At 39.1% G+C, this 21,330-nt stretch overlaps 2 protein-coding genes across 4 annotated transcripts in view; one reads left to right on the plus strand and one right to left on the minus strand.

The window, feature by feature from the left end:
* The window catches only part of ngfb (nerve growth factor b (beta polypeptide)), a 117,103-nt gene that overhangs the window by 61,301 nt on the left and 34,472 nt on the right, over positions 1-21,330 (minus strand). The window lies entirely within an intron of this gene.
* Positions 6,841-16,334, plus strand: kcna3a (potassium voltage-gated channel, shaker-related subfamily, member 3a). Its single transcript, XM_073870437.1, has 3 exons — positions 6,841-9,769; positions 11,363-11,482; positions 15,970-16,334. Exon 1 carries the CDS (start codon positions 7,364-7,366, stop codon positions 8,909-8,911), a length of 1,548 nt encoding a protein of 515 aa, XP_073726538.1. The 5' UTR covers positions 6,841-7,363; the 3' UTR covers positions 8,912-9,769; positions 11,363-11,482; positions 15,970-16,334.

Consider the following 21,330-nt stretch of genomic DNA (forward strand, 5'->3'; position numbering starts at 1 on the left):
TAAAAGTCAAAAACCTGTTAAATTTGTAAAATTCAGTGATTATTTCCAACCTTTTGTGCATTTGACACTTTCATCCAAACCAGTACACATGTAGCACGCATTCAAGATGTACTTTGTTGTGGTGTTTTAATCTAGGGCACAGATTTTCCAAAAAATGCGAAAATCTAGTTTCCGATAGCGTTTGTTGTCTTGCTGTGTCTCTTGGCTTTCTTTATGTTCCACCGCCTTGATCTTTTGCATAATTCACCACGATTTACCATAATTGTTGTCACGTGTCGTACCTACAGTATAGCAGTCCCAGTTAACATGTTTCGCCATTATGTAACGCGGTATTGATGCTGATTTTGGAGGAAATTGTTTTCAGCCCAAGGCGGTAACCGAACGCACATACACATACAAATACATGTACTTGTAATGGGTTAAAGCCCGTAGGGACCGTACAGTGCAATCTCAGTCTACATAATGAATACATTCATGTGCTCTTGCCTGGTGAAGCGCTCATCTGCTGGTGTTTCCCAGCTCTGAGGTGCAGGGGGGTTGGTGGTGGGTCTAGGAAGCAAAAGCTTTTAATTCTGCACTGGAGGAAAGCCCTCCTCGATATCGGCGGGGTGGATTATGTTTTATATGCATGTGTGCGCACATGCATTATGCAGAAGCGTGCATGCTGCGGATATTGAAATATATGTGCGCATCAACTGTTAACTGACACATGTTTGTTTTTCCATCGATGTGCATTGTAAGTGCAAGTTGTTGAGCTGTTTGTCTCTGTATGTGTTTGTTTACAGGACACCTGGTGTGATAGATGAGACACGGGGCAGGGATGCTTTTCCCCCTCTGTGCAGCAGATTGCACAAGAGCCTAGTATGCTGGCCTGTCTCTGACAGCTCCTTTAGAAGTATCAAGGGTATTGGAGGGAAGGGGGTGGATCTACTTGTTTCGAAGTACACTGATTAAGGTGCTTTTCTTCAGTGAAAGGGTTTGAAAGATTCTGCCTGTATAAATGGTTATGGGTTTTGGACACCAGTGTGTTGATGGTTTTATGAATAAAAATAGCAGTGCATTAGTCGTGCAAAAGGTCATGGGTTTAAACCAATGGATTACAGATAACTTGAATGCATTGTACTGTAAATCGCTTTGGATAAAAGCGTCTGCCAAATGCATGTAAATGCAGAGAACATTTTATGAGATTTCAATAATTATGTTGTTTGAAATGCCAAACACTGTAGCAAGGGCAACATTGCTTTGATGCTTGTGGAAAACCTTCAGATATATAAATCTTTTAAATAACGTTAAAATGTTATTATTTATCCAATGAAGGTAGAAAGTCAAAGCACTTAATAAGACAAAAACACCCCAAATATTTGTTCATTAAAGAGCTCTGGGTGCTGTATGGTCAATGCAAAATTTTTCAAAATGAAAAAATTTAAGAGTCAGTCATACATCTGTCTGAAAAATAGTGCCAAATGAATGTTTATTTCAGCTACAGTATAAGAAATGTCAGCCGTCTGTTTGTTTTTATACCACTAAATAATTCTCATCATTGGTATTCACTGGCATGCCCCTCTCTCTGTTTCTTCTCTCACAAAGACATCGAACCCATCTGCATCTGTTGGATCGAACAGTTGACGTGCTTTGGCGAAAACCTGTAGATTACTCTCACTGATTCATTCACTAAAAGTATGGATGAGGATCAGTCACACAATCTGCGGGGTGCGTCACATAGCATGTAATGTGTTCGAAGATGCATTGGTGTCCATGTCTTAAATGCATAATGCTCCCCGAAGGGCAGGTAGGGTTATAACCTAGTAGCCAGTAGGGGCTTCGCCGAACTCAGTTCATTCATTACACTGACAGAGTCCTATAGAGGTGATGTAAAGAGAGAGAGAGAAATAGAGAGGTGAGTTATGACCACTAATCTACAGGGCTGGATTTTTAGTGCATCTTTGTCTCCTGACCTTCACCCTTCATCTGCACGGGTGACATATCTCCAACAGGGCTTAAGGAGATCAAGTTATTGGTACATTTATTTATTAATTATTTCCACTTAAAATGATTGAAATTTCGTGTTATCCCACGTTCCTTCATCCGTGCATTTTCTGGGTGTGTGCATGTGTGCATCTTTACTATGATTGTGGGTCGGTGTGCATTTTTTGTGTGTGTGCATGTGCATATCTTTACTATGATTGTGGGTCGGTGTGCATTTTTTGGGTGTGTGCATGTGTACATCTTTACTGTGCATGTGGGTCGGTGTGCATTTTTTGGGTGTGTGCATGTGTACATCTTTACTGTGCATGTGGGTCGGTGTGCATTTTTTGGGTGTGTGCATGTGTACATCTTTACTGTGCTTGTGGGTCGTTGTGTATTTTTTGGGTGTGTGCATGTGTACATCTTTACTATGCATTTACTATGTTTGTGGGTCAGTGTGCATTTTTTGGGTGTGTGCATGTGTACATCTTTACTATGCATGTGGGTCGATGTGCATTTTTTGGGTGTGTGCATGTGTACATCTTTACTGTGCTTGTAAGTCAGTGTGCATTTTTTGGGTGTGTGCATGTGTACATCTTTACTATGTTTGTGGGTCAGTGTGCATTTTTTGGGTGTGTGCATGTGTACATCTTTACTATGCATGTGGGCCGTGTGCATTTTTTGGGTGTGTGCATGTGTACATCTTTACTGTGCTTGTGGGTCAGTGTGCCTTTTTTGGGTGTGTGCATGTGTACATCTTTACTGGGCATGTGGGTTGGTGTGCCTTTTTTGGGTGTGTGCATGTGTACATCTTTACTATGCATGTAAGTCAGTGTGCATTTTTTGGGTGTGTGCATGTGTACATCTTTACTATGCATGTGGGCCGTGTGCATTTTTTGGGTGTGTGCATGTGTGCATCTACTATGCATGTGGGTCGGTGTGCATTTTTTGGGTGTTTGCATGTGTACATCTTTACTATTCATGTAAGTCAGTGCGCATTTTTTGGGTGTGTGTATGTGTACATCTTTATTATGCATGTGGGTCGGTGTTCATTTTTTGAGTGTGTGCATGTGTACATCTTTACTATGTTTGTGGGTCAGTGTGCATTTTTTGGGTGTGCATGTGTACATCTTTACTATGTTTGTGGGTCTGTGTGCATTTTTTGGGTGTGTGCATGTGTACATCTTTACTATGCATGTAAGTCAGTGCGCATTTTTTGGGTGTGTGCATGTGTACATCTTTATTATGCATGTGGGACGGTGTGCCTTTTTTGGGTGTTTGCATGTGTACATCTTTACTATGCATGTGGGTCTGTGTGCATTTTTTGGGTGTGTGCATGTGTTGATTTTTACTATGCTTGTGAATCGGTGTGCATGTTTTGGGTGTGTGCATGTGTGCGTCTTTACTGTGCATGGGTCGCTGTGCGTTTTTTGGGTGTGTGCATGTGTGTGTCTTTACTGTGCATGGGTCGCTGTGCGTTTTTTGGGTGTGTGCATGTGTGTGTCTTTACTGTGCATGGGTCGCTGTGCGTTTTTTGGGTGTGTGCATGTGTGTGTCTTTACTGTGCATGGGTCGCTGTGCGTTTTTTGGGTGTGTGCATTGTGTACATCTTTACTATGGATGTGGGTCGTGTGCCTTTTTTGTGTGTTTGCATGTGTGCATCTTTACTGTGCATGGGTCACTATGCATTTGTACAACTTTACTATGCATGTGGGTCGGTGTGCATTTTTGGGGTGTGTGCATGTGTGCGTCTTAACTGTGTATGGGTCGCTGTGCATTTTTTGGGTGTGTGCATGTGTACATTTTTACTATGCTTATGAATCGGTGTGCATTTTTTGGGTGTGTGCATGTGTGCGTCTTTACTGTGCATGGGTCGCTGTGCATTTTTTGGGTGTGTACATGTGTGTGTCTTTACTGTGCTTGGGTCACTGTGCGTTTTTGGGTGTGTGCATGTGTACATCTTTACTATGCATGTGGGTCGATGTGCATTTTTTGGGTGTGTGCATGTGTACATCTTTATTATGCATGTGGGTCGGTGTGCCTTTTTTGAGTGTGTGCATGTGTACATCTTTACTATGTTTGTGGGTCAGTGTGCATTTTTTGGATGTGTGCATGTGTACATCTTTACTATGAATGTGGGTCGGTGTGCATTTTTTGGGTGTGTGCATGTGTACATCTTTACTATGTTTGTGGGTCAGTGTGCATTTTTTGGATGTGTGCATGTGTACATCTTTACTATGCATGTGGGTCTGTGTGCATTTTTTGGGTGTGTGCATGTGTACATCTTTACTATGCATGTAAGTCAGTGTGCATTTTTTGGGTGTGTGCATGTGTACATCTTTACTATGCATGTAAGTCAGTGTGCATTTTTTGGGTGTGTGCATGTGTACATCTTTACTGTGCTTGTAAGTCAGTGTGCATTTTTTGGATGTGTGCATGTGTACATCTTTACTATGCATGTGGGTCTGTGTGCATTTTTTGGGTGTGTGCATGTGTACATCTTTACTATGCATGTAAGTCAGTGTGCATTTTTTGGGTGTGTGCATGTGTACATCTTTACTGTGCTTGTAAGTCAGTGTGCATTTTTTGGATGTGTGCATGTGTACATCTTTACTATGCATGTGGGTCGGTGTGCATTTTTTGGGTGTGTGCATGTGTACATCTTTACTGTGCTTGTAAGTCAGTGTGCATTTTTTGGATGTGTGCATGTGTACATCTTTACTATGCATGTGGGTCTGTGTGCATTTTTTGGGTGTGTGCATGTGTACATCTTTACTATGCATGTGGGTCGATGTGCATTTTTTGGGTGTGTGCATGTGTACATCTTTACTATGCATGTAAGTCAGTGTGCATTTTTTGGGTGTGTGCATATGTACATCTTTACTATGCATGTGGGTCGGTGTGCATTTGTGTGCATGTGTATGCGTGTGTGTGTCTTATTTCCCCATGGGTAAAATGGTTGGCAAGGTTGAGGAAGTGTCAACAATATTCCCAATGAAGGTGCGCATGTCTTCTAGCAAGTTTGTTTTTCTGATTGTCATGACAGCAGCTATTGTGATTGGTTATGCTGTCTAATTAGCAGGGGTGAGATGAACTGAGATAAGCAAGTTGCCAAGCATTTTATAATATAGGCAATATATTTGGGTTTTATTCTCTACTTACAAGGAATAATTGTGGAAAATTTTAAAGAGGAGAATGGATGTTTTTGCAAAAGTACAGTACAGTTTCTCTGTAAAGGTGCAAATGTTTGGAATTTGCTACATGAATACATAATATCTGCTGCTTTTAATATTTAATAGTTTTAATATTTTTAAAAAAGCTACTAAGTCTTGGTAAATTCAGCATGCCCATTGACAGCTGAGGTATTTATTTTGACCATTTTTTCTGAAAGTTTAGTAGGTTTCTGTGAGTGCAAAATACATTTCTACTGTCCTGCACTGGGCCTAAATGACCTTGGACAATGTGAGCATTTAATGATCTCTAGTTTATATGTTCACCACCAGTGGCTTGCTGATCACTGACCCCAACCCCCATTGATTTCTGCTGTTGCTCACCCGCGAGTAACAAATGAGCGACACAGGGGCCAAGCTAATATTTGCTGTATCATCTGGATTTAGTGTTTTATCACAGTTCGCGTTTGTATTACATTCCCTTTTATCTCCATCGCAGTTGTGCAGCCATCATATTTTCTGGTGTTCTTCAAGAAAGCCACGTGAGCGGTTGTTTAACGAATAGTTTCACTTAAATTAATTTCCTATTAATAATTCATTACTAATTGCTGGCTCATACAGGGGGCATGACCAAAACTGCTCATGAATATTTAAATACCCTTCTTTTACAGAGATGAATCACCTCCATGGTCTCTTTACAGCTGCTGCTGTGCAAATAAGCAGTTTAATCTCTGGCCAATCCCCACTTGTGCAATCCTGACAGACATCAACGACACATCATGATAAAGAACAGACTCCATTATCACGGGAAGGGGATTGCTTAACATGGAGGATATACTTACGCAAACATAACCACGCACGCAATTTCCCCTCTTGAGTTGCAGATCTGTACACATGTGAATGAGATGAGAGATTTGCTGGGTTAGGGGAAGTCTATGATCTTAACAGCTTTATAATGGGGAAGGCTGAATATGAAAAAGTAAGTGCTCAGCCTCTGGTCTCTGTGCATCAGACCACTGGTTTATTGAAGAGAAGATGGAGTGCACGGACAGATTCAAGGCACCTGGCATCATTCTTCACAAATCTCAAAAGGTGCAGTTTTTAGTACTGTCTAAAGGATTTATGTGTCCTTGCAAACAGATTTTTCACAGCTGTACAAATGTGCCTTTATTATGTTAGCAGTGTGAAGGTTTTATATTGAACACAACAAGATGGATAAACCAAGGTGAAGGAAAAAAAGTGAAAGTTTAGTTTGATATGAACAAACAAGCATTTCAATAACAGTTCTTTTACAGTATTGAAAATATTCTTCAATGTCTTTTTTGGAAAATGTTAATAAATAAATGCATTGCGTAGCTTCTAGCTGTAAAAATGTGATTCTGTTGATGAGATACATGTCAATCTTTTTATGTGTTTTCCCCTTCAGCTCTTCCTGAAGCGCGCGCAACTCTTCAGTACCATGGAGAGCTCCACAGTTTTGATTGGAACGTGCAAATAAACCTTAACCAAAGCCAAGAAAATCATGTATGCGTTTAAAATTAATTGATTCACTCGATTGTATTATTAGAAATGCAACGTATATATTAATTTACCTTTGGAAAAAATAATAATAGCCTAATGGCATTGCGTTCATGGCATTGTATCGTTTTGAACACGCATCGTGACAACACTCTTAAAAGTAAAGGTTCTTTATTAAAATAATAAAGGTTGACATTACTGTAATTTAATTTTTAATTGAATGGACTGTGCATTTTTTCCTAATAGCGCAAATGTGTCTGCAGCTCAATTGTTAGAGCATTGCGTTAGCTGCGCAAATGTGCTGGGTTCGACTGGGAACACACATATAGATAAAAACTTTGAATGCACTGTAAGTCGCTTCGTCAGCCAAATGCACAATTGTTAATGTAGTTGCATGCTGAGTGCTTGACGTGAAGTGATTTACATCGAAAATTGCGCGCAAAAGAAAAGGCGGTGGCTCGCGCCGAGAATCGACGCCCGCGTCTAGTTGCGTTCCGATGGGGCGAGCGGTGGAAATGTGTCAAACATATGCTCGCCGTGGGCGGGAGTAGACATGTGTTTATAAAGCTCCGTGGGGCGGCGACAGTGTGTTAAAGGGCTGTCGAGAGCGCGCGCAAGAAACAGAGAGGTGGTCGCGTTATTGCCTTCAGTTCACCCAATGTTTGGTAGGGGAGTCGGCTCGCCCTCTGCCGCTCCGCACCCACACCTGTATGGATGACCACTACAACCTCATTGACTCGCCCTCAGCCAGTCACAGAGGGAACAACGCCGACAACCACGGATACGCGGAGACGGAGAAGGACATCATGACAGTCGTCGCCTGTGATAACATGTTGGAGGAAACGGCGGCGCTCCCCAGTCACCTGTCGCTGGATCGATACGAGCCGGATCACGAGTGTTGCGAACGGGTGGTCATCAACATTTCGGGACTGCGCTTTGAGACCCAACTCAAAACTTTCAACCAATTCCCGGACACGTTACTTGGGGACCCGAAAAAGAGGATGCGTTACTTCGACCCGCTCCGAAACGAGTATTTCTTTGACAGAAACCGACCGAGCTTCGATGCCATCCTGTACTACTATCAATCTGGGGGGCGTATTCGGAGACCCGTGAATGTTCCCATTGACATCTTCTCTGAGGAAATCCGATTTTATCAACTTGGAGAGGAGGCGATGGAGAAATTTCGCGAGGACGAGGGCTTTATCAAAGAAGAGGAGCGACCTTTGCCAAATCACGAATTTCAGAGACAGGTTTGGCTTTTGTTTGAGTACCCGGAGAGCTCGGGTCCTGCAAGAGGTATCGCTATCGTGTCGGTTTTGGTCATTCTGATTTCTATCGTTATTTTCTGTCTGGAGACCTTGCCTGAGTTTAGGGACGACAGGGACCCGGCCACTGTGTCACCCATCGTGAACGGCACTGGCCCATTTGCCTCCAGCACTTTCACGGACCCTTTCTTTATCATCGAGACACTTTGTATCATATGGTTCTCATTTGAACTGCTCGTGCGTTTTTTTGCGTGTCCCAGCAAAGCCACGTTTTCCAAGAACATCATGAACATCATTGATATTGTGGCCATCATACCCTACTTTATTACTCTGGGCACGGAGTTGGCCGAGAGGCAAGGCAATGGACAGCAAGCCATGTCGCTCGCCATCCTCCGCGTAATCCGTTTGGTGAGAGTCTTCCGCATCTTCAAGCTCTCGCGCCATTCCAAGGGTCTCCAAATTCTCGGACAGACCCTAAAGGCCAGCATGAGGGAGCTGGGACTGCTCATCTTTTTTCTTTTCATAGGCGTCATATTGTTCTCCAGCGCCGTGTACTTCGCAGAGGCCGACGATCCGACCTCGAGTTTCAGCAGCATCCCAGATGCGTTTTGGTGGGCTGTGGTCACCATGACTACAGTCGGTTATGGAGACATGCATCCAGTAACCATCGGAGGCAAAATTGTTGGCTCGCTGTGCGCCATCGCTGGCGTATTGACAATTGCGCTGCCAGTGCCCGTCATCGTTTCCAATTTCAATTACTTTTATCACCGGGAAACTGATGGAGAAGAGCATGCGCAATACCTCCATGTTGGCAGCTGCCAACACCTGAACTCCACGGAAGATCTCAAACGGACACAAAGCATGTCGTCCCTTAGCAAATCGGAATATATGGTCATCGAGGAAGGCATAAATAGCGCATTTAAACAGCCAAACTACACAAACCAGAACAATCAAAATTGCGTAAACATTAAAAAGATTTTCACAGACGTCTAAATCTTGTACAGTGCCAGACAGCCACAGTGAATCAGGCAACCACATAATGTCTTACAATAATCACTACCATTGTACCCCTAAAAATGCAAGGTCGTGCGTTATCACGTGTCATGGACAAACCAGCATATTACACTGAAATAAACCAGGGCGTCATTTGGGTAGAAAACGGTGCCATGCCGTTTGCACGTGTTGCATTTGTCTACAGCAAAAAGAATAAGGATTAGGTCAGGGACCAAACCGCACCATGCACCCAAACTGCTAATATTGTGCTCGTAAGTCTGCGTTTGTTATCAGTGTTAACATATAACCACCATTATCTGTTAGTATTCGCAATATCTTACGTTTTGTGGCAAAGTGAAACAGCTGAATGTGTCGCTGTTAATGTGAACAAACTGAATATGCTCGGAGATAATGTGTTGATCATATGTATTTTGTTGATATATCTATATATCTCCATTTACGCAATGAATGTGGAAAAACAATACGTTGTTAATAATGTAATCAAACTATGTATGTCTATTCAATCTCAGTTGTTTTGCCTTCACCAAATGAAATTGGTTAATGCGGAATGAAAGACGATAGAATATATCTTCAGTCAAAATACTCTTGTGATCAAGTTACTCGGCTAATCACGTTTAAGCTAAAAATAGTACCGTACGTTCACGATTCCCCTCAAAGTGACACATCACAGTAGCTTGGTTTTGTGGGAAAATATGGATGCGTCTCAGGAACGTGGCATGCATGGACTAATCGCCTGCCTGGCATGGGAAGCTAAGACGAGATCAGAGACTGAGAGATCACGCCCCTCATGTTGGTTCCCCCTGTGATGCAGTCTCCATGGCGACCACAGTTTCCTGGGTAACCCCCTTTAATGTTACCATGACATCCTTCTCGTTGTCAGAGCAACGCTCCAGATGGTTCACAAAGCCTGACTGGCAAAACAGAGCGCGTGATTTGTGATCAGAAAAGGATCCCTTTGTGGGGTTCAACATTTTGCAGCTCTATAATAAAAAGGATGCAAAACAGATTTCGCATCGAATTTGCATGACACCAGCTTTGCAAACCATCAGGGGCTGAAGCAGTCACACCCTGTTTCATATTTTCGTCTTTCAAAAATGGCCGACTGATAACATACAGTTTTAACAATAGACTGAAAAACTCAATTTAAAACAGGGCAGATTTGCAAATTGCATGCACTGTGCATGCGTAACTGTAGCGCGCAACCTGGTTCTTGACTGTTTTCATACATTTACAATGGATAAATGTTCTACATACTAACTAGCCTATAAAAGATAATACAGAGAAGGTTTTTGGGGAAACCAAAAATGCTTGTTATATTTGTCATTCCTTAAGCACCTTTGTTTTTAAACGTTTTGTGGATTGTAATTGCGCACCACGTATTTTGGCACTTTTTGGAGCTGTCAAGTTGTGATTCCGTGCAAGTTCACTCGTGCGTTCTCCTGTGGAGAATACAGCACACAAGGTGCAGGGCGAGCCGATTACCGGAGGTTTCACGCTGACGCGCTCTGTGACGGGTGCGAGTGGACGCGCGGCGGTCTGCCAGACGCGTGCCAAGCGCTCAGTCAGATAGAATCAATGTCAAACTGCAGAACTGTGTGCTTCAGTCATCTGTGTTTTTCGTCATTTCAAGCGTTTGTTTCACACCACTGTATGAATAAGCAATAATAGCAGACGTGTCATTTGGGGAAAACTCATCTAGTCATGAAATAAAAATCATTGTAATTATTATTTTAAATCCATTTATCCTTCATTCTGAAAATTTACGTTTCGATTTTAATCATTTTATTGGATTTTTTTTATTTACACATATTTATAATGTGCCATAATTTAAATAGATAATTGGATGGGCATACGATGCCAGCTCAGTGCTGCCATCGTGTGCCCGTGACAAGAAATAATTCCCTGCATGGCTGATAAAATATTTATTGTCTAAACCTTAAAACACAAGGTTAAGATCTTACCCATTTCACTATCTAGACCCTGCAAAGAGAACTCCAAATATTTAATTAGATTCGTTTTAAAATATAAAGTAGTGCCATAAATATGAGAATTCAATTTCTATTCTATTTTTGTTTGCATGTCTGCTTGATTTTCCATCCTCTTTATTCCAGTATATACTCATGTTCTTCAAAATCCTCCATTCCTGTCCAATTTTCCTATCTCCTCAAACAATTTAAACATCCGGAATGGCGTGAAGCAGCATTTCTTTTTATAGAGTATGTGAGAGTGTATAATATACACCGACTCTCACATTCAGTAGCTGTTATTTCTGAAGCGTTAACACAGAGAGCGTGAAACCTGAGGTGTGTTGACTCGCCTGACACCTCACAGCTTTATATCTGCATCTGTCTAGCTCTGAGACTCACATGTCCATTAACTCTTTCTGAGTCATGCAGTTTTTAAAATTCCTATTTTATTTCCTTCACCAAGGAACAAGACACTGTGACGACTGGAATTCTGGGGTTTGGTGATGATGGATATAGGCCGATAACCGTAGCAGGCTTGTGATTCGTCGCACCCACACCCTATGAAAGCAACAGGAACTAGAAGGTAAACTTTTTGGACACATTTTTGCTCCTCAAGTTTGTCTATCAATCATGCTGCCAATTCTTAGTATTGTTATGTATCCCATTTCAGACATAGCAGCTTTAAAGCCTGTATCACTTCGATTTGGTCATTTAGTGTGTATGTGTGTGAGTCTTGTGTTTTTACAAGTGGGCTTACTTTTTATCATAATCTCATGTGTAATCAGAGTTTACTGTTAAGGGAGTTTCTTGCATGTATTCTGTGAACGTGAGCATCTCTTTTATCATAAACGGTTTTGACGTGCGTGCAGCAGGCACTTATTTCGAAAAAAAGGAACCACACACGACACTCCGAACACTTATTTTGAATCAGCGCCCCTCGGATGAGCAGTCACGAGCCGCCACTGCTCTATATGAATTGAAAGACCGAAAATACTGAACTAGACCGTCTTTAATAAACAAACTACATTATGGAGATGTCAGATATACCTCTGACACGTCTTTGTGTAATACATATTTCATTTAGATTCACCTTAGGGAGGCAATAATATGAGAAATGCAATACCATTTCAGTTCTTGAAAGCGCATAATGGAGAGGATTTAGGTGAACAGATGAGTTGACATAAAGTTACATCAGCGAGCTTCCTAATAACTTTCTAATGCCCTTGGGGGCCGAACGACTGTATGAATAAAAAGATCTTGCTTGCAAAGATTTCTCTCTCCTCTGTAAATTTGAAAACTCACTAGTGAGACAAACTCTAACAGAGAAACTCAACAAACAACACAGATGAGCAATTTCAGTGTAATGGATGGGACAGTTTTGGTCCGAAGAAATTAAAATATAATTTCTCAATATACTAATTACTAATATGTGACCCTGGACCACAAAACCAGTCTTAACACAAAGGGTAAACTGGGTAAAGTATGGGTTAAAATGATAGATTTTTTTAAAAGCACCAATTATCCGATTCACGATTTAAACAATGACATGAGTTACTATTCATTTCTATGATCACAAATGCATACATGGTTTTAATGTTTTAGTATCTGTACCTTACCAATCTGTTATGTCCTGCTCAAACCTCACTGACAAAGTTGACCGATCAGCTTGGTCATCTGCATTTTCTGGATCAGTTTCGGCTCGTACTGATAAGGTAGTAAAGACGATATTAACTCTTTATAGTATTGCATTGGGAGCTGATTTTCCAATCAAAACATTCTAGTTCGCTAGCCAATCGGAGGACGCTGTGCTTTTTAAAACAATGAGCTTTGTACAAAATCAATACATTTCAGGAAGGCAGGGCAAAGGAGCAAATATAAAAGCAAACCACAAACCACACAAACTCATTGTATTACACCAAATACACACAATAACAGTGTTTTTAGCAATGTAATGGGTGCTCTTTAATGCCCAAATTCATTAGGATATTAAGTAAAGATCATGTTGCATGAAGATATTTTGTACATTTCCTACCGTGAATATATCAAATTTATTTATCAAAGGACTTCAGTTGGACAACTTCAAAGGTGATTTTCTCAATATATAGATTTTATGCACCCTCAGATTCCAGATTTGTCGTATCCTAATAAACAAACATCATTGGAAAGCTTATTTTATTCAACTTTTAGATGATATATACAGGGGGTCAGACTGGGGGTAAAACCAGTACTGATTACCAGGGCCCCAAAGGAAGAGAAGGGCCTTGAAAAGTCTGGAATGTATTATAAGGGTGGGGCATGGGGACCCATTAGGACTGCCTATGCATAGGGCCCGAGATCTTGTGCACTGTAAAAAATACTTTGCTGCCTTAAAATTTTTTGTTAAGTCAACTCAGATGAGTTGTCACATGTTGTTAATTTTATAAGTTGTAACAACTCACCTGAAGTTATAACAACTCATCTCTAGTCAAGATAAATAATAGTAAGTTGAAATGACTTGTAAATCCGAGTTGATTCAACAAAAAATGTTAAGGCAGCAAAGTATTTTTTACAGTGTGCAATGCCCCTAATATATAAATCTCAATTTAAAAAAATGACTGGTTATGTGGTCCAGGGTCACATATTTTGAACTATATTTTCTATATTTACTATATTTTCATCAGAAAAGTATCAGTCTATATACGTGTTAATGTTTTAAATACACATGCGTTTTGGGTGTGACAAAAAAGGACACACATTTTTGGGAGATAACATACTTTGTAGAAATTATGTAAATAAAATGCACAATCCAGAAGCAATACTAAACAAATAGGGAGGGGACGGCTCAAACAAAAATTTTATTTTATTTTGTGTGAGAAAAAACACTGCTATGGATGTAACATTTCTCCATTATGGACATGACAATTCTGAAAGCTGCACTTACCTAATCATGAAAAATATATTTTTTAAATGTTTAAAAAACATAAACTTAGACCTTGTATGTGTACAGATCTCACGGGAAGTCGTGTTATAGTCACGCAAAATTTGATTAATTTATTTGTGTCCATTACACAAAATTCAGCTTTTTTGAATATCTTTTTCGTTTAATTTTTGTATTGTTTTCTCATTGTTTTTTTTCTATTTTCTTATCATTGTCGCTTGGTGTTGGGGTTAGAATTACTTTCTGTTAAATTTTTTGACATCCTAACCCAAACCACAACTTCAGGCGAGAATAGTTTTAAAAGCAGAACATGTAGAAACCAATCTACCCAGTCTCACAAAGTTTTGTGATATAGTCACATAGTTTTTGATTCTTTTTTCGTGCTATTATCACGAATTTTCGCATTTTTCGTGATCGTATAACAAATTCCTGTTTTCGTGTGATTATCACGTATTGGTTACTCAACTGCTTTTTCCTATTTTTAAACCATTGTCGCTTCGGTTTAGGGTTAGATTTGGTGCTTGCATTAGAATGTCACTTAGTTTATATATTGGTTTATACTATTTTTTCTGATTTATTTTTTTTATATGTTAGGGTTAGAGTTCGGTTTGGTTAGGGATGTCATTTTATGTAAATTTAACCCTAAACCGAAGCGACCATGGTAAGAAAAGAAGACAAAACAGTTGAGTTACCAGTGCGTGATAATCACACGAAAACAGGAATTCGTTATACGATCACGAAGAAACGCGAAATTCGTGATAATATTACGAAAAAAGAATAAAAAAATACGTGACTATATAGCGAAATTTCGTGAGACTGGGCTGAAACCAATACATAAAAGTACATCCTAAACCAAACCCCAAATCTAACCCCAACTCCCAGCATCAATGATTTAAAAAAAAAAAGGGAAAAGAATGAGAAAACAATACATAAAATAACACGAAAAGAAAGTTGTGCCATGGACACGAAAAACGATTTATAGAAATTCGTGTGAGTGACACGAAAAAGACATTCACAAAAAAAGCTGAATTTCATGCCATGGACACAAATAAATTAATCACATTTTGCGTGACTATAACATGACTTTCCGTAAGATTGTGTTGTATTAAATCCACCAAATGTTGACATCTGAGATACCAGTATGGTTAAAAACATTTGTTGCACTTAATATTTTCATGGTTGTCAAGGTTGACATTTGCATGGAATTGCTCAGATGTTTTTACTGTAAAAATATAAAGTTTTATTTATAAATATAAAACATATAATTTAGTTTAGATATAAATTTTACTATATTTGATTTTTTGATGTCCATGTTAGCTCAAACGTCTTTACCCAGCATATGAGATGTAGTTGCTAATCAACATCCGGCTTTTCCAGCACAAGTTAAAGGTGCAGTGTGTAAATTTTAGCGGCATCTAGTGGTGAAGTCGCGAATTGCAATCAACGCTCGGTCCAACGTTCACCGAAACACATAAAGAAGCTACGGTAGCCACCATGGAACAAACATGTCATCGTCGGAGATAAAAGTTTGTCCATTAAGGGCTTCTGTAGAAACATGGCGGCACAAAATGGCGACTTCCATGTAAGGGGACCCTCGGTGTATGTAGATAAACAACTCATTCTAAGGTAATAAAAACATAACGGTTCATTATGAAAGGTCCACTGATAATTAGTTTTGTATATTATATTGCATTTCTGCCAAGAGATGCTTTTAAAAGTTACACACTGCACCTTTAAGTCCAATAGCAGAAGTGTATTAAAATGTATTTTCTGTGGGACACAATAATAGATCTCATCCTTTTGTTTACAAATTAGTCTTGATCAGGAAAGCTTTTAGTATTACCAGAAGAATTTACCACGGTATAAATTGGAGATGTCCGCGTGTTTGCACTCACAATGTGTTTATAATTTCCTCCAGTCATCTGGTACGTACTCTGAGTGATAAAACTGTTTTATCATCGTCACCAGAAGTGTCTCCGCTGCTTTAGTTCATTAATTAACCAAAGACGCAAAGAATGTAAAAACTAACAGACAAAATAATACAGCACCTCCAACATCTTTTGTGTGTGTGCGTGTAAACTGCTGCATCTCGAACAGGTTTATGTTGGTACAGTATGTGTATTATTGTGTCTTAAAGCGTGTTATTTCTGCAGGATTCTGGGTGATCCGTGATGACCAAAAGAGAGAGGGCCATTATTCTTTCTGCTACCAAAACTGAGCTGATCCCAACTTTAAACAAGATGCCTGCACTTCATCTTTACCGAGAACACACTAGAAGTGGCCTTTTTTGTAAACGTCCAAATGTAATAAAAGGAAAAGCAATATGACAAGAACTGGACTGTTGAACTGTTGGACATGAGCTGATTGTCTGTGAATCTACTGCCCTCTGCTATCCGGCAGACATTAGTCGAATTCATTTCTGGTGTCCATCATGTATTTACAGTTTAGCTGTTGTCGTGCCAGATGTGAGAACTTTGTGAAAACTACATTTCTCTTGCATATAAATACTATGACAGTTTTTATTCGTCTCATTCTTGTGCATTTTAATCCAAAGTGCACATTTTTATTGGTATATATTGGGCTGCTAATCCAGTGCTCGACCAATTAAAGGCGGAGTGCACAATTTCTGAAAAACGCTTTGGGCCCACTACCAAAACACACTTGGAGCCAATCAGCAGTAAGGGGCGTGTCTACTAAACAACATCTTTGCCTGGGTTGCGTATGTGTCTATCAAAAGAAGGCCCAGATTCTATTGGGGTAGGGACGTGTTTTTTAGGTGATTTCAAATGTCAACATTGGCTTTCAGAGATCATGCACCCTGCCTTTAAGCTACACTTGGGTCAAAAAGGGATGAGCCCAACCGTTGGGTTGTAATTTAACCCTTCCTGGCTTGTCTCTACCCAAAATGCTGGGTTATTTCAATCCATTGTTAGGTCAAATATAAACATTTTCTGGGTTAATTTAACCCAGTGCTTCTCAATTATTTTCTGTCACGCCCCCCTAGGAAGAGGTAAACATTTCGCGTCCCCCCAACTCTCCGCCGCGACTGTAAATAGTATAATTTGTCTATAAAATGACACATCTGCAAAACATTGTATCCTTATTAACATTAAACAAAACACAAAAATAAAAATATCGATCAACTTACAACAAAGAATAACTTTATTAACATTGTTTTTTAGTCTGTAACAAAAAAGATTTAAAATGCATCAATTTGCTTTAAAAAAAAAACAATCCTTATTTAAAGTATAATATTTTTGGACCATTTGATACTGAAAATTAAATTAAATATAATCAATAAAAAATAATAAAAACTCAAGCGGCTTATCAGCTTGATTGGGGTGTAATGTCTATAAGTGACAGTGCAAAAAAATAACTTCCTGAAAAAGTATTTTCCCCGGGGTCTCGCGCGCCCCCCCTGGTGTCGCTTCGAGCCCCACCTGGGGGTCCCGCCCCACTAATTGAGAAGCACTGAGTTAAACCAACGACTGGGCTTGTCCATTTTTTAGAGTGTATGTGGATGCATGTCTGTGTACACTTTTAAAAAAGCTGGGTTACTTTCAACCCGGCACTGGGTCAAAAAGAGAAAAACACATTCGTGTTGTAATTGAATCTATGCTGGGTTGTTTTAACCCATTGTTGGGTAAAATATAAACATTTTCTGGGTTAATTTAACCCAACAGCTAGGTTTGGCCCAACGATGGGTTAAAAAAAGTGTAAACAAAATTGAATCAAAGTGCTTCCATTACATGAAAACATTTCCTACCTTGCTTAATATATACCTTCGCCCTTTTCTCCATAGTTGTGACTCATAACTGAGACCCAATCTCACCCGACTGTCACTGTCAATTTTGAGGCAAAAACGCTTTTTTCTCTCTCTAAGCAGGGAAACATAGACACACAGATAGGACAAAAATGACTCAGTAATGGAGGTTTTATCATAATGTGACGTGTAAATAAGACAAGAAAATATCTGTAAGTATATTTCATTACACGTCTGACGCAAAGTAAAACTAACCGGAACAGAAATCCCAGAACACACTGTCAGTAAAAAAGGTACAAAGTTGTTCCTTTTTCTGTCGCTGGGGTGGTACCCTAAAAGGTACCTTTTTGTACCTTTATGGGTATACAACACATTAAAATGTTGTACCTTATGGGGTACAATATTGTACCCTAAGGACCAATTGTGTACCTTAAGGAATAATTTTGTACCAGTTCAATTTAAGGGGTAGAAAACAGTTAACTGTACCTTTGAAGGTACACAATCGATCCTTAAGGAACAGTAATGTACCCCAAAAGGTACAACATTGTATATGTTTATGTTTAAATACCTGTTAAGGTACAAAACGGTACCTTGGGGTACCACCCCAGCGACAAAAAAGGTACAGTTTTGTACCTTTTTTTCTGACATTGTCATGATCTGACGGACATGAACATGATCTGACGGAAAGTCGTGTTATAGTCACGAAAAATTTTATTAATTTATTCGTGTCCATGGCACGAAATTCAAATGAATGTCTTTTTCGTGACACTCAGCACAAATTTAGATTTTCTTGTCCGTGGCATGACTTTCATTTTAGTGTCATTTTATGTATTGTTTTCTAATTTTTTCCTATTTTTAAATCATTGTCGCTTGGAGTTGGGGTTAGATTTGGGGTTTGGGTTAGGTTGTACTTTTATGTACCGTACTTTCCGGACTATAAGCCGCACCCGAGTATAAGCCGTATTATTAAAAAATGCGTAATTAAGACAAAATAACATAAATAAGTCACAGTGGACTATACGTTGCGTTTATTTAGAAGATTATTTCACTAAATCCAAGCTGAAGAACAGACATTTAATCTGAAAAGGCAAGTTATTCGACTAAACAATAGCAGACAGGACAGCAAGCTGAATAGATGTCTGTATTACTGTCAGTTATTTAATTCGGCTTATAGACCGGAAAATACGGTATTGGATTTTCTTCCGCTTTTAAAACTTTTCTCGCCTAGAGTTGGGGTTAGAGTTCGGGTTTGGGTTATGATGTCTAAAAACGTATCAGAAAGTGATTCTAGAAAATAAAAACAATGAGAAAACAATACATAAAATGCCACGAAAAAGAAAGTCGTGCCACGGACACGAAAAACTATTTATAGAAATTCATGCGATTGACACGGAAAAGACATTCGTGCTCAAATTAAGAAAAAAATTAATTTCGCGCAATGGACACGAACAAAAGTTTAAACTTTTCGTGACTATAACACATACACTGTAAAAAAAAATCTGTAGAAATTACAATGGTATTGCAGCTGGGTTGCCGGTAATTTACCGTAGATTTAAATTTATGTTATTTAATGGCAAGAGTTTGTTCAAAGTTAAATAAATTTTAAATATTAACAAGTCTTTATCTTTACAGAATAAAACTATACAATAACAGCCTCATGCAAAGCATTCTGGGAACCAGAAATCATCATCAACCTTTTTCTGTTTTTTTGCATCAGATTTTGTTTCCCAGAATGTTTTGCTTGATGCTGTTTTTTTTAGTTTTGCTATATTAAGACGAAGACAATGAAAATGTTAAATGTTCATTTAGCTTTGAACAAGATGTTGCCAGTAAATAACATACATTTAAATCTACGGTAAGTTACCGGCAACCCAGCTGCAATTTCTACGGATTTTTTTTTTACACTGTATATTTGTCTGGTTTTTAAACATCTCTCTCAAGCATGATATGAATATTTAAGCTCAAAATACAAATGTGGAAGTGGTGTGGAAGATAATATATTTGTTTTCTTCTTCTTTTGAACCTCTCAACAAGTAGGAAAGCACTGAAATGTGTTTGCCCCCCTGAAGCGTTACTGTCTGAGTCTGCCAGTTTCACATCTACTGGGGTCCCATATGGTTGAGATTTTGCCAAGGAAATCCACTGAGCCTCAGAGCTGCAGGATCCCTCGATATTTTCCTTTACATCACTAATTCACAACACTTCACAATGTGATACTGCTATTTTGTTGCTTGTACGGTGCTATTTTTTTACAAGCTAAGCTACTGTATATTATTTTTTTGCTTTTACTTTCAACCACGTAATGACATTGTAGCATGCTGGCGAACACCCCAGCATCATGAATGAGACTTTGAATGCACCACTTACATCTTCCAAACTAAATGTATAACCATTGTTATGTCATATTTATATCATAACAATGTCATATAGAGTCATATATAAAGTATAGCAATGAGGTAAAAGACAGACATTTTTATAGATATAGATTTATAGACTTTTTATATACAGATGTTTTTCTGCATGATGAATGTAAAAAGGTCTCAGCAGTATTCCCTGTAGTTATGGATGTGTGTGTGTGTGTGTGTGTGTGTGTGTTTGATAATAAGAGACTCCCCTGTTTGAATAAAAAACAGCTGAGCCCCTGCACATCTCATCGGGAGAGTCGGTCTAGGTGTGATTCATTTGTGTTAACTCACACATGCATGCTTGTCCTACTAAAGCTTGCCCATAAGTGCTGGGGTCTTCCTCGACCCCCCCATGCACATCCCAGAATAGCGTCATTCCAGCACAGCAGTAATTTATCCTGACATGCCATTTAACCGCTGGAGATTGGGCTCATAGGATAACCATTTTAAAGGCTTAGATTTTAATTCCCCCTTTGGCCATATAAAGTCTTGTGTTGTCCTCGGTTTGACAAAATCTGACTGACTGATATTTAATTTCATGCCTATTTGTTTCATTATGTTATGGTTCATTAGCGTATCAACAGTGCTAGCTAATCATCTTTACTTACGTCGATCTCACGAAAAGGTCAGTTTCACCTCAAAAGCAAATTAATATAAAAGAAGAAATTCTTAGATGTAAGTTTGTATAAAAATAAGCACAAATTAAAATCTTTATTGTAAAATCTTTGTTTCATGGCAAGGGTTAGTTCACCCAAAAATGAAAAGTCTGTCATCATTTTTTCATCTTCATGTTGTTCTAAACCTGTATGAATTTCTGTTAAAGGTGTAGCGGAGGATTTTCTTGAATTTTAGAAAAGAACTGCCTTCTCCACTTTTTAAAAAAATGCAATTGCGCACCACTCCTGATTGACAACTAGGAGGACCAATAGTCTTGATGATACACTCGGAAAAAGAAAATCCTCAGCAATACCTTTAAGTTTCCAATTTGGATTATTCCCAAGTTCCCATGGAAAGTTTCCAGTAAATTTCCACCCCTTTGCAAGCCTAAGGTCTGGACATTTTACCATTAAGACAATATTTCACTGTTGGTTTTGCTGTACAGTAATGGGAATTTGTCACGAAAGTAATTTGTCAATGAAAAAATAGACTCCCATTTTCTGAAAGGAAAATATAATTTACTATGGTGTCACACACAGTTCAATATATGATTGTTGGCTCAACAGGAAATGGGCTGTGAAATTAAATGGAGACTTTGCACAGCACAAAGAATCTGTGGTCCAGGGGAACAAAAGACAAAATGTCATTTAGTCATAAAGTGTCCTGAGTGAATGATAGTTGATGGTTAC

This window comes from Misgurnus anguillicaudatus, chromosome 8 (assembly GCF_027580225.2).
Source record: "Misgurnus anguillicaudatus chromosome 8, ASM2758022v2, whole genome shotgun sequence".
Classification (NCBI taxonomy): domain Eukaryota; kingdom Metazoa; phylum Chordata; class Actinopteri; order Cypriniformes; family Cobitidae; genus Misgurnus; species Misgurnus anguillicaudatus.

Bases quoted from the DNA above. Each gene is read 5' to 3' on its own strand.
- kcna3a (XM_073870437.1), top strand. From the start codon at position 7,364: ATGGATGACCACTACAACCTCATTGACTCGCCCTCAGCCAGTCACAGA.